This window comes from Manduca sexta, chromosome 9 (genome assembly GCF_014839805.1).
Source record: "Manduca sexta isolate Smith_Timp_Sample1 chromosome 9, JHU_Msex_v1.0, whole genome shotgun sequence".
Classification (NCBI taxonomy): Eukaryota; Metazoa; Arthropoda; class Insecta; order Lepidoptera; family Sphingidae; genus Manduca; species Manduca sexta.
In genome coordinates, this window is record NC_051123.1 from 4,028,824 (window position 1) to 4,043,256 (window position 14,433).

The 14,433-nt window shown below is 34.1% G+C and overlaps 1 protein-coding gene across 1 annotated transcript; it reads right to left on the reverse strand.

Moving 5' to 3' along the window:
• Nucleotides 1-1,329: 1,329 nt before the first annotated feature.
• On the reverse strand, nt 1,330-13,422 carry LOC119188785 (apyrase-like). Its single transcript, XM_037436633.1, has 11 exons — nt 13,254-13,422; nt 11,931-12,153; nt 10,203-10,400; nt 9,145-9,275; nt 8,438-8,561; nt 7,858-7,984; nt 7,154-7,311; nt 5,581-5,662; nt 4,646-4,804; nt 3,096-3,244; nt 1,330-1,501 (listed from the first exon to the last, which is right to left on the reverse strand). Exons 1-11 carry the CDS (start codon nt 13,355-13,357, stop codon nt 1,376-1,378), a joined length of 1,581 nt encoding a protein of 526 aa, XP_037292530.1. The 5' UTR covers nt 13,358-13,422; the 3' UTR covers nt 1,330-1,375.
• Nucleotides 13,423-14,433: the final 1,011 nt, after the last annotated feature.

Consider the following 14,433-nt stretch of genomic DNA (forward strand, 5'->3'; position numbering starts at 1 on the left):
ATGGATGTTCGTGTCTATAGAATATACGTCAATTTTCGATAGCTAAAAATACTGCCAATCCAATCCATCTATATAATCAAACTAACTATCTATCCTATTGCATTCTACCTTGGATGTTTTCTATCTCTTACGGGCATTGTATTTATATTCAGTGAGTTTCAAAAATAGTTGAATAAATTCAAAACTACAAAGTACTTCTACATTTTCACTTCAATCGAAATATACCATTATATTTATCTAAAATAAAGAGACTAACTAATATTTCTACTTTTAGTTATAATTCTTTGTATCTCATTATAAGTGAAATATATTGTATTTCCTATGAGAATAAAACTCTTTAAACCTAAGGAAACCTTTTGAAGTTTTTTTATTGATAACAATAATGTTGAACACACCACAGTTAAAAACCGATTTGATATTTTTTGACTTTTCATCATACTATTAAAAACGGAAATATTTAACACCTATGATACAATTTTTTAAAACAAAGCCACCCACCGCGTACCTATTATAAATCTGAACGCGATAAACTCGAACACTACCAAATAGATTTCAATGTAATTTGTCATGGATATCATTTGAGAACCTAAGTAGAAAATAGCCAGATTTCCATCCCGGGAAAATATGTAGCGGACTTTTATCCAGAAAAACTCATTCCCTTACGTTTTAGGCATTCTAAAATCAAAACATAATACATACATACATATATAACATCACGCATTTATCCCCGAAGGGGCATGCAGAGGCGCAACTAGGGCATCCACTTTTCGCCAAGTATGTTCCGTCCCATGATGTGATAGGGGGCGAGCCTATCGCCATATCGAAAAACCTAAATATCACTTTGCCTGACGCGGGATTCGAGAACCCAGGACCTCAGAGCGCAATTGTACCGGGCATGCAATACAACTACGCCACCGAGGCAGTCAGTCAGGCAAAACATAATAGATTATTAAATAGTTTTTTTACTGACCCAGGTACTCTCAAATTACTCGAATTTTGAAATTTGCAAACATAACTAATATAACTGGTGGTAGGTCTCTCATATGTGAGTCGGCCTGGGTAGATACCACCGCAATGTCTATATCTGCCGCTAAGCAGCAGTGTGTAGTCATTGTTGTGTTCCGATTTGAAGTACATTGTAGTCAGTGTAACTACTGAACATAATAAGACTAAACATCTCATGTTTCATGATGGCGAGCTCAGTGGAATACCAAACAATACTTTGTAATTCAAGTTGTTGGGTGGTGTTTCTGCTGTTTATGGGCGGTCGTATCGCTTACCATCAGGCGAACAGCAAGCTCGTCTCGTCATTCAAAGGAAAAAAATATATAACAACAGTAAATAACGTTTATTATAGAGTAGTATTATATTCCTATTAATTGTACAGTATTATTCTATCTTCAGTGACTATGTTCAATGGAGAACGTTTTTCAATGTACGACTTCAAAACATCTTGATCGTGTCCAATAACTTTCATGTTTTTCTTGTATTTCTTGAACACCTGAAACATTTTATAATTAACTATCAATATTTATTATTTTTTTCCACTGCCCTAAGGAAAGCCGAGCTTGGAAACAGCTCGCCTTCGACTCCGTCAAGAGGTTTTAAGAAGGAAACCTTCAATGATGAAGAATACGATCAAAAGGAAATAAATATTTTTGATTATAATTGTTTTTGTAAATTTTTATGTATTACTAGCTTCCGCCCTCAGCTTCGCCCGCGTGGATTTCGGACTTCAAAAATGGAGCCGGTCGCGAACGTTCGAGAATGTTCGTTTTACAAAGCTACTCGCTACGTGATTCGCTAGCCTCTAAGTGCCAAGCAAGCCGCCTGCCTGTGCGTTCGCGACCTTATATACTTATATACAACAATAATCCTTATAGCATGATTCAGTATTCACGCGTGATGGCTTATTATTAGCGTATTTCATGTATAACTTTGGTGTTTCTATACCTATTTCAACGATTATTTTTTATGGAATATTTAATAATGTTAACTTTTTTAATTAGGGATGACTGAGAGTGTTATAAACGTAAGAGTAGACAAATATAATGAGAAAGCTTCGAACTGCTAAGCTATCGGGAGTTACACGTGTTATTGTTAGTCAACCATAAAAGATAGACATATGCTGTCGTGGGATATTTTTACATATTTTTAAGGAGATCATTTCCGTCTTTCTTGTTTTCTGTGTAGCTTTAACCATTAAGGTTGCACACGCGACGGAAGCTTAAAAATGGAGTAACTTCTCCCGTTTTCACAACATTTCCCTTCACTGCTCTGCTCCTATTAATTGTAGCGTGATGAAAAGTATACTATAACCAGCACAGGAGTATGAAAAATAATTGTACCAAGTTTCGTTAAAATCCGTCGAGTAGTTTTTGTTTCTATAACGGTTATACAGACAGACAGACAAAAATTTTACTAATTGCATTTTTGGCATCAGTATCGATCCCTAATCACCCCCTGATAGTTATTTTGGAAATATATTTCATGTACAGAATTGACCTCTCTACAGATTTATTATAAGTATATAGAAGATAGAGATTTAGCGACGTCTTGAAAGAGTCAAATTGTTTCTGAAATATTGCATATTAATCTGACAACTACCGAAGTTACAATAAGGTTGTCCGTTTTGTATTAGTGCAGTGTTTTTTATTGGAAAGCGGGACCCCATTACATTCCGCACACATAAATATAATAATAATATAGGTATTAATTATATGCTGTCCCACTGCTGGGTACGGGCCTTCTGTACTACCGAGTGGGAATAGGTCTTAGTCCACCACGCTAACGAGAATTTCTCAGGTTCGCAGGTTTCCTTACGATGTTTTCCTTCATCCAAGTGGAAATTTATAAATAATACACACATAATTTTAGAAGTCTGAGATGTGTGCCCTTGGGTTTATTGCGAACATTCGTCTCGGCAGTTCGTTCCACACCCAACTAGTCCATCTCCGCTTTAGTCGCCGCACACATCTCAAATCACAGCTCAAATCAAATCTAGGTCTTATGAACCAAGTTTTACCACTATCAGTGTACGTTACTAAGTACGAAGTGATCTGATCTAAATAAAAGACTGTAATTCTAACACGTACTGAATAACCATCACCGCCATCCGCCAAGAATCCAGGTGCAGTCACTTGGTAATACTTCTTGCGTTTCAGAGGAACATTGTCTTTACCAACTCTTACTGATGTCACACGTTTACCTTCCGGGTTTGTGATGTTGTATTGTACTTTTAGACCTGCAAAAATAATTAATTATTAATGGAAATCAGGGATGGCAGCAGCGATTTCCAAAGACTGAAGAAGGATAAAGGAAATCTGGAAAGCAGTTGCGAAGTATCCATATAAGCCGATGCCTGCCGTCTTCCTGTTGTGTAGAATCGAATTATTATTAGAACGGTATACAAACCGCATTCATAGCACTTATATGTTGTGTCGGGTTTCCTTTCTGAAAATTTCAACATTCGCCACTGCTGGGAAGAGATTGAACATGATAACATAGGTCTCTCGTATACTCTCCATCTGGGTAGGTATCTTTGTAAATTTCAAATTAAGTACTATTTAATGGATTGGATTCAAGGATTTTGAAATTTTATAATTTTTTAACGTACACCGCCTTATATAGCAAACAGAATATACCATTCCGCATTAAGCATACCTGATGTAACTTCATCTTTATTCCGGGGGAATACTACAGAAAGTTCCTTAACAACTTCACCCACTTTCAGTTTCATAACATTTAAATATATCTATAGAATAAATTAACAGCGTCTACGCTATGTCTTGACTATATTATGTAAAGAATAATAATATAATATCGGCCCTGTAGTATATACTGTCCCACTGTTGGGCACGGGCCTCCTCTACTACTGAAAGGGATTAGGCCTTAGTCCACTACGCTGGCCTAGTGTGGATTGGTAGACTTCACACACCCTCGAAATTCCTATAACGAACTTCTCAGGTATGCAGGTTTCCTCACGATGTTTTCCTTCACCGTTCAGATGTAAAGAATAAATTACAGTATAATCCGTTTATTATGACTCTGCCTATATTGACCAACCTCTTATTATGACGTAATTACACTACGAAGTTTGGTTTTCATATAAGATTCTTTATAAAAAAAAGTCGAATATAATGACTTCCCTTACAGTGACATGTCGCTTATTGTGACCCTTTTTAATAAATTATGTCCGGTTATAATGACCGACATGATTCTTTACGCCCTCGGTAATGGTCCTTGATTCCCGACGACGTTCGGCACGTGGCTCGTTTTTGTTTTGAATCTCAGTGAGTAATTGACATAGCGATGTCTTCTATACACAATAGTATTAGAGACTGTTTTTACAATAAAAATAAAAAAACAAAAGCAGACAAAAATTACAGATTACTTACATTAAAAATACAACTTTTATGTACATACATAGGTATGTACTTATTACGTGCATTTTTTATTTTATAAGTTACTATATTTCTCTATTAAAGTACTTAAATACATGCATACTATTTACATATTTTTTTTTTTCACAAAACGCTTTGTATGACGTCCGCTTATTATGACGTGTTTGTCAATTCCCTTCGATGTCATTATAAACGGATTCGACTGTATTTTAATTCTAAAATCGTTGGAACAGCCTACATACCAGACACTTGTAACAGCAAAGGTATTTGGAATTCATTGTAGAACTGTGCGTCCCTTACACCCCATTCGAGGGCGTCGATAATCGTCTTCCCTTGCACGTTAAAGGTCTCTATCTGGTCGTAATAGGGCAGCAATTCGATCAGCTCACCGTGAGTTATAACTGCAAAACAAAACAGACCTTATTCTCTATTCCACACGGTATTACAGTGCGCAACGAGCACGTAACGCCCTGCGTCGCGTTTATGATTATTAAAACTGAGATACAGACTACAGTCTATTTAGGTTTAGGTTTTTTACTAAACATAAAGTAATGTTGCATATAAACATGGATAATGTTTGTTTATAGTAAAAAATACATTAAAATTGCATTTAAATAAATAATAGCAAAATGTTAATAAAAAAATCCATTCTAATTTCACGAATATAATGAACATAAGGCTAAGGCTAAAATAAGGCCCCTGGGTAAGTGTGAGTTGCTCAACCACCAAAGGATCCTTAAACATATTAGTCTCTATACATAGTGATTTTTACATTGCCTTAATAAATGAAACTATATCCTCGTCTTTACCTCCTTAACATTGTGCCAAAAATTAACCACAAATAAAAATTATTTTCACCAATAATTCTAGTTTTAGTTTTTTTTTATCACTTTGGAATTCAGTGTGAATATGGCGTGTGCGGGAATGTATTATTGCGTGCAAATGTGATGTTGCCGCTGCGACGAATCTTAGAGTAGTAATAGTGGCATAAGGGCATAATATTTTGTTGGAAATTTGCTTAATTAATTAATTCTACGGTTAGGGTCAAAACGCGATAAAATCCGAAAAATATTTTATTTCAATGTAATACCCAATAGTAACACCAGATGGCGTAAAAGGCAATAAGTTGTGGTAGCAGAATTTGCGTGGTATTTTATAGACTTATAAAAATACTCACTGCCGTCAGGTAAAGATGATGGTAAGTAGCTTTGTTGTGCGAATGCTATGTAGTCAAGGCTTGTTTGAACAGCATGCTTGGCCTGAAATGAGAACAATTGAAGTTAAAGACGTGTGTAGGTAGGCAAAAGTATTATAAATTAGAAATGCCTTTTTAACTAGTTAATAAATGCTATGGGTTATTCACGGCATCGTCTATGTAAGAAGAATTTCCCGTTATAGAGGTCCCTATGTTTGTAGCGATCCCTAGTTCCATTAGTTAAACACCAGCGCCATCTATTTCAAAAGTCGGTAAAAAAATATCCCATGGTAGCAAATTACAAATATGGAAGCATTTATGTTAATCTAGAACATGGTCTATCCATATAACAAACATCTAAATCCGTTCAACTGTTTCTGAATTTACTTGTAACAAATATCCCAACATTTTCACAAACATTCACATATATAATAGTATTAAGAGGTAAATATCAACATCCTCCAAAAACAAGCTGCAGTCTATACGTCTATTATATTGAGGAATGTGTTAGGGGACACGTTTTTTGTACACGGGGAGCAACAAGGAGACCGAATCACCACCTCCCTGAAGGTATCAGATGTTAACGTTTGGGTTTCTTATTTTAATAATAAAAACCATTTGGAAGCTTTAATTTTATTCAACATGACGCGTCTACATAGTTTTAGGGAGGCCAAAAAGAGAAAAAGGAAAAGCCACAGACAATGACTATCACAGAATAACATAGACAAAGAATAGGGATGTGTGTAAAATATTGCATTCCAACATCAGGGCGGGTGATAAATAAACTCGAGCAAACGAGCTCGAGGCAAATAACTTTTAAAGTTTAACTTAAAGGTAAATCCAATTATTGAGCATTAAGAACTAGTGGCCTTAGTCTAAACGAAGTTCTATAACCGTTCACATGTATCCTACGTTTAATCGTAAAATCCGAGCGATAATTCTGTCGCTCGGATATATCATTCCCCTACATCCTTTTGTTACCTCTTAGCGTTAAAAATTATAGCAATACATCTTGGCTACAGTTAGATTAACATAAAGCCACTTCATAGATAAAAATCAAACGCGCTTAGCCTCGAAGGGTTAAGTAGAGGTCCAACCATGACACCATCTTTTCGCCATCCTATCGCTATATTGGACAAAATTCCATATTCAGGGCAGATAACGAGACTCAAATACGAGACCTTAGAGCGGTGAGGAGCCACGCACAACACAAGTACGCCACCAAGTCAATCTAAAAATGCATACATAATAACATAACATCACGCATTTTTATCCCCGAAGGGGTATGCAGAGGCGCAACTAGGGCACCCACTTTTCGCCAAGTATGTTCCGTCCCATCATGTGATAGGGGGCGAGCCTATCGCCATATCGGGCACAAATTCCAGACTCCGGGCTGATACTGAGCAGAAAAACCCAAATATCACTTTGCCCGACCCGGGATTCGAACCCAGGACCTCAGAGCGCTATTGTACCGGACATGCAATACAACTACGCCACCGAGGCAGTCTAAAAAGTCAGTTTTGTCAATCTAAAAATATCAGTATTAGTTACTCACAACTGAATTTAAAGCGTCAGTCATCAAGTTACCAAGCGTGCATTCTCCACGCGAGCAATCCTCATGAGACAAGGGAGTCATCGACTCTCCTATCGGAGTCAGTTGTGCCAAATGTACAAACTCCGCGTATGGCCTCAGCAATTCTTTAATTCCAGTATCTGGAATAAAAAAATATGTTTTTATTCGTTTCTGGTCTCCTAGACTGGTAGTTACCAAAGTACAGTCAGCTTTGAAACTTGCGAAATATTCAGCAACTTCAGTGTTAGATTATACTTTAATTTACAAGATCTTATTTACACGGAAAAACGATACCGTCCTTAATATAATTGAAATAACGTCGGGAATAAATCGAAACCAGATAATGTTAAAAAAAACCTTAAATTTATTTTCACATACTTATAAGGAGCATCAACCTTATTTTATTTTGTTTTAAATTTAAACGCACTTGCAACATAAAATACCTATTTAATGTTTTAAATTTTCCACCATATAACAAAAATCCCGTTAATTTTATGTTCCAAAAACGAACATGATTTTAAATAGCATAATTTTAAAGCCTGACTAGGAAAATAAAAAACCTAGTGTTATAAAATATAAATCTATTTTTATACTGTCAATGTTAAGTTAGCTAAAAATCACACGTGGCACCCTCAAAACAGGTTTTTTTTCCTATCAGTCTATATACTCTATAATCTTAAAAGTACCTTCTGGAATCGATCGGTTAAGGTAGATCATTTCTCCATCCCATTTGACGTAATGGCCTTCGCTATCCAAATAAACTGTAACATTCCCAACGTATTTGCTAAACGCTGAAGCTTGCACCACCAAGACCTGAAGCAAGAAACATTTGTAAAATTTTCTTTTGGATAAAAATATTAAGAAAACTCGCCGTTTATTCCTCGTGAACGAGTTTTCCGGGATAAAAGTCCCGCTATATATTTTCCCAGGATAGAAAGCCGGTAATTTAATACGACGAAATTTTAAAGGCCGAAATATCCATGCATATTAATTATTTTTACGTTTTTCTTTCAACTGCGAGAACTAATCACTAACTAGACGTGAATTTAAATTCTTTACTTGTCAATACTTGTTTAGTTACCCAGATTAAAGGTGAAACAAAATGTATGAAAAATGGACCTTAAGCTATAACCTTAAACAATTCCTCCAAAAGTGGTCAACAACAAAAACATGTAATAACTAATTATTGTAGTGGAATCCAGTATAACTTTTACTACTATGCAGTCACTATAAACAAACATCTTAGCTTTAAAAGTAAGAAGTTACCTTATGATTTTTGTTGGCATCACTCTCAATAACAACAGGATAGGGTTGTGGCGATTTCTCTTCTCTATGAGAGTGTCCTCCGACAATGACGTCAACATCCTTACCAAACTCACGAGCTAAAAGCCTGAAATTATTATTAAACACGAACATAACAACTAACCAGGGAAAATGTCAGGTTCATGCAATGGACTACTTACAAATACTTATTAAGAAAACAAGAAAAAAAGCAACGACACTAGTACAATACAGAAATCTAAGTTAATTGGTGTTAGGTCTCTCATATGTGAGAGTCCACCTGGGTAGGTACTACCACAATGTCTATTTCTACCGCCAAGCAGCAGTGTTTAGTCACTGTTCTGTTCCGGTTAAAAGGGCATTGTAGCCAGTGTAACTACTAGACATAATAAGACTTAACATCTCTTGTCTCAAGATGCCGAGCGCAGTGGAATACCAAACAATACTATGTAATTTAAGGTGTTGAATGGTATTTCTACTGTTCATGGGCGGTCGTACCTTTCCATTAGGCGACCAGCAAGCTCGTCTCGTCATTCAAAGCAATAAAAAGAAATGTAAGCATGAACTAAGTATAAATAATAATAAATTTATATAATATTCATAAGAGAATGGAAGGAAAACTAAATAAACTTATAAAATAAAGTGCCTCCAAGAAATATACACAGAAGAAAATAAAATCTATTTTCACTCACACATCAGTGTCGTATCCACAATGAGATAACACTATGATAATGTCTACCCCTTCTCCATTAAGAACACGTAATTCTCGCTTTAGACTCGTTCTAGGGTCCAGGAACTTTACATTACCAACGTTGGAAAATAGCTGTAAAAAAATACAATGACATTTCTTTAAACTACTAATATGGTCCTAAATGTTATAATTTATTATATTATAAAACAAAATATCACCAGTGCAACGCATAAAACTAATTCGACCTTTTCCTTAAATGTCGCCGAATAAAATATTAGCAAATTTCGATTCATGAATCATTATACTATTACCTAAATGTTATCTAAATGACCTTCAGACTCATTGTGAAAATGCACGCTGGACCGGTGCATCGAAGACCAGGTTTTATTATTAGTTAAACAAATTGATGCATTTTAAACCAAACTAATTTGAATTTTATAAGTTTTGTTTTTATTTAAATTCGAGGAATATGATGTAAAAATACACGAATATCTATCTCTACACGGCGCAGGCGTAAAAGGCATTTTAACATATGGAATTAGCAAAGGCTTACCCAATGAGGATTCGAAACAAATTGTCATTATCTTTGTGCATATTCATTTTGGTTTTTAAATTAGAATATTTAAGGTGGTTTTAAACTTAATACTATATAAATAATATCAGCCCTGTATTATATACCGTCTTAATGCTAGGCACGGGCCTTCTCTACTACTGACAGGTTTCCTCTCGATGTCTTACTTCACCGTTAAAGTAAATAATTCACAAAAATACGCATATAACTTTAGAAAAGTCAGAAGTGCGTGCCCTTGGGTTTTGATTCGCCTTGACAGTCCGTTACACTCCCAAATAGGCTATTGCCGCTTTTAGACTGGGACATTTTTATTTCCAAAGACTGCAGTAAAATTATTAATAAAGTATTTTAGATTTTAAATCAAATATTAAATGCTACAACGTCGCATACGAATCGATATTTTTCTTAAACTTCACTTCACACATCAGGTAGACTCAGATCACTTTACCAAACAAGAATAAAAAAGTAAAGAAGTAGTTCTCAAGTACCTCAGTATCGGTGGTAATCAATCCAATAATCCCAATCTTCCTGCCTTTCCTCTCAACTATTGTAGAAGGGTGGTACAATCCTTCTAGAACAGGCTCGAAAGTGGTATCCATGTTTGCAGCAAGGACTGGAGCATTTAAGGCTGATATGTAACCAGCTAATCCCATAGGACCATCATCAAAATCGTGGTTTCCAATAGCCTAAAAATTTAAACAACATGATCTTAAAAATCCTTATGGTATATTAAAAGCAGGTTTCTAATTTAAACAATAAAAAAAAACAACTAAAAGTCCCAAATCATGGCTCTTAAGATACAAAGCTAGGTGTGAGTGGAATACCAGGATTCTTCAGTATAACACCAAAACTAGAAACAAATATATAATTTTTGCTGGTAGTACGACATATTTTATATCCGCCCAGATAGCGATCACCGTACACAAGGTGTTAAAACCCGCCATAATGGCTCACGTAAGATTGTCGCGTTTCGGATTCAGCCTGTGTATATCCGGTTCCAAGAGGCCGGCACAATCGTGTCGATTGCCGCGGAGTAATCAACTCTTAATCAGTCGGCATTACAAACCACTTACCATCAGGTGCAGTGCGTCGACTTTACCGTATCAAAAATATGGATTTGTTAACCTAACCGAAGTACTAAGTGTAAAAATAAAGGATATTGTCATATTCATACATTTTAGTTCCTTTTTTGTCTTTTTACGGTATTTAATGGTTGTTGCTAAGTCATTTGATGCATTCTTAGCAAACTTATTTCCAGTTTTGTTAATAATAGGTATTATTAATTTAAATTAAATAAAACAAAAGACACTAAACTACATGGTTAGCTATAGACCACACATCGATCCAAATTTTTACTCCAAAAGTTATTAAACTAATTAATAAGTCGCTGTCTTATTTGAAATGTCCGTATGATAAGATGTCACAGCGTCCTGAGACATTACTACAGAAATTACATATTTACAGAAAAAATGCTAATATTCGCATTAAAAACATGCAAATCATGATATGGAAACAATATGAAGTATTTTACATTGATGTTTTGCTATTTCGCAGTACAATGAGTAACCATCACATAAGCTTAAAATGTTTGTATGACAATCTTCCCAATGTCCACTCTTTATAATCTTAGAACTATTTGAATAAAACAAATAAAATTATTATTGGTTTCTATGACAGCCAACTAATTTACGATTCTAAATTTGTTATATTTTAATTTGTAAATATAGGTCGCTGGAAATTTATTGCCAATAGCAATCAATTTATGTTACATCACCGGTTTATTTTTGATTTAAAACCTGATGAAAACGTGCCTAAGTCGCATAAAATATGAAGCCAATCCATCCAATTACGTGAGCCGGCATAATTGTAGCAACCGTTGTATATATGTCCTTCATAGGCAATATAATATACTCGTAGAGACCATGTTAAAATTATCTTCAACTGTATCGTACTATACATAAGATGGGGTAAAAAGGTATGCAAAGAATGAGGTCTACGGACAACAGATTTGAATTCAAATTAATTCGCATGCTATATCCGATTGATAAATATTACTCTAAAACTTTATTCCTGTTTAAAATAACCATTCAGTTTATCCACTTACGTAAGAATCACAAACACATCTCTATTTATCCCATTTACTCCACCAAGTTGAGTATATGCCGTACCAGAATGAAAATAGAATTCCAAGTAAAATTATATATTTAAGAACTTACGTGAGCATCATGAGGCAACAAATTCATGAACTCTTGTAGGACATTCCATTTAAAGAATGTGTACCAGTAGGTGCCCTGGAAGCTGTCTCCTGCATTCAGGAGTAGTGCATCAGGTTTCTCCCTCTTCAGTTGGGTAATTACGTGGTAAAGACGAGGGAATCCGCCGAGACATAGTGTATCGTTCGTGTGACAAATTGGAGATTCTTTGGAGGTTTCTTCAAACCTGAGAAGTTTGACTGCATTAATAGTAAAATAAATTCTAACCTAACCTAACCTAACTAGGCCAGTTTGGATAGAATAAAAACGGTGTAATATTTGCTTGCTTTTTGCGTCAACGCAGGCTTATAATAACATACTAAATATATTATAAGTAAATAAGATAAAAAAATCAGAATATTTCCTTAATCTTAAAGTAGCCTTAGCATTTACTGAATCCCAATTTTAGTAAATCATTGAACTAATTTATTACTTATATAACCTATTATGAATATTAATAAACATGAAACCATTGTTTCTCAAGGGTTCCGCTCCGTTTTGAAGATTTATAATGTAAAAGTATATTTTCTAATTTTCCAATGATTTGTTTTTGTTAATGTTTATAGGCGATGATTTATACTATCAAATCGAATAGGTTACCGCACTCGAGTATACAAAAAAAATAGTATTCTGAGTTTGAGATCAAACCTGTGACCTCTACGGCGGCAGTTTTACTTCCTGCTAGACAATCGAACTCACAAAATTTAGTAAAAACCGATTTATCAATTAGATAAACGTTATTTACATTATATAATAAAAAAAACTGTGTGTATACTTATGTACGCACGTAAGAACTTCTTTGGAATAACAAGAAAAAAATCTTTCTAAAAAATTTTGCCTTCGCGTTATTCTATGTATATAAAGAAAAGACACTTATAATAAAAAAAAAGTTATTTAATACATTGAAAGAAAAATTAAATAAATTTTATTTAAATATCATAAAATATAGTTTTTTTCGTACTTTAATGATAATTTGTATTTGTTATTAATTTATTTGTACACTTATTACATATTAAATAATAATGCAATAATTTAACTAATGACTAGTTAATTTCATAGTGTAGGTTTTCGTGACGGTTTGTGCGCGCATTTCAAAAATTAACTCTCATAATTTTTTAACACGCCAAATGAAGTATAACTTCAAAAATAAACAAATTAAAAATACCAGAAATAATACCTGGTAATTCCGGTAAGAATAAATTTTGTTCATTTGCATTCTATTTATTTGGTCTGAAATTAATTTCGAATCTATCACCTGATCCAAAAATCTACTAAAAATAAACTCACCTCGCATGAAAATCGTTGAAATGAATCAAATCTAATTCGTATAAATCACTCGATAAAACCCCATTGACTAACGCAAAATTTATTAAAAATATAACCCGAATCATTTTGAAAATTTTACGCTTAATAATAAACTGACGCGGCGGCACCTTGATTCGGTCTGACAGAATTCTAGGAAAAGCAATACATTCTAAAGATGCACAGTATGAAGCTAGATAACCTTTAAAAAAATATGTCATACATTATATTAACATCTATTATAATTAACGTCAGAGCTCCTCTTCATATAAATAAAAAACTTTTTGACGAATACCGCGTCCAAAAATCACAAAAAAACAAAAAATATTTAAACATTACATACACTGGTTACCAATTTAGGAGTTGGTGACTAATTAAAAATTTTAGTTATCGTAAATTTGTTCATGTACTTATGTTGCTTAAAACAAAACTTAAAAAAAATACAGTCGAATTGAGAACCTCCTTTTTTGAACTCGGTTAAAAATATTTGATTGATTTACGTTTTTTGTGTTCGCGGCTCCGTCCACATGAAAGTCGATGTTATCCTTCAAGTTCTCCCCCCCAAGCAAAACCGCGAGCGGATATAGAAGCTGCTGGAAATTTATAAAACATAAAACAAATAAAACATCATATTACTATAATATATCTTAACTTTGATAGTTATTTTTTTTTTATATCGTGGATCGTGTCATTTATATCACAATAAAAATGCCACTAAAGTTGTTAATTCCATGCATTTCCTTCTAAAGTACACATTACTCTATTTTCTAACCAACACTGTTAAGCAGACAATTTAATAAAAATCATTTTTAGTATAATAAAATTTTCAAAGAAAAAACCTAATATTTACAATGATTATGTTTGTTCTCCCGTGACCACGAAGGCTGCAAGTCTTCGAAACGGGAGAAAACTAAAATATTAAAACCGCGATAAAATCCGAACAATAGTTTAATTTTAATGCCTAATATTTATTTTTAGATAAATTTTTAGTAAATATGCTAAAATTACTAAATTCCCTATAATTCATGCATCAAAAATGTATGGAATGCCCAAGGCCGTTTGATGGGGGGAGTCTATGGGACTGCTATCATTATACCCCCGTTCAAAACAATAAAAAATATATAGTAAATGTTAGTCCAGAACATAATCTTATTGTGCACGAAAT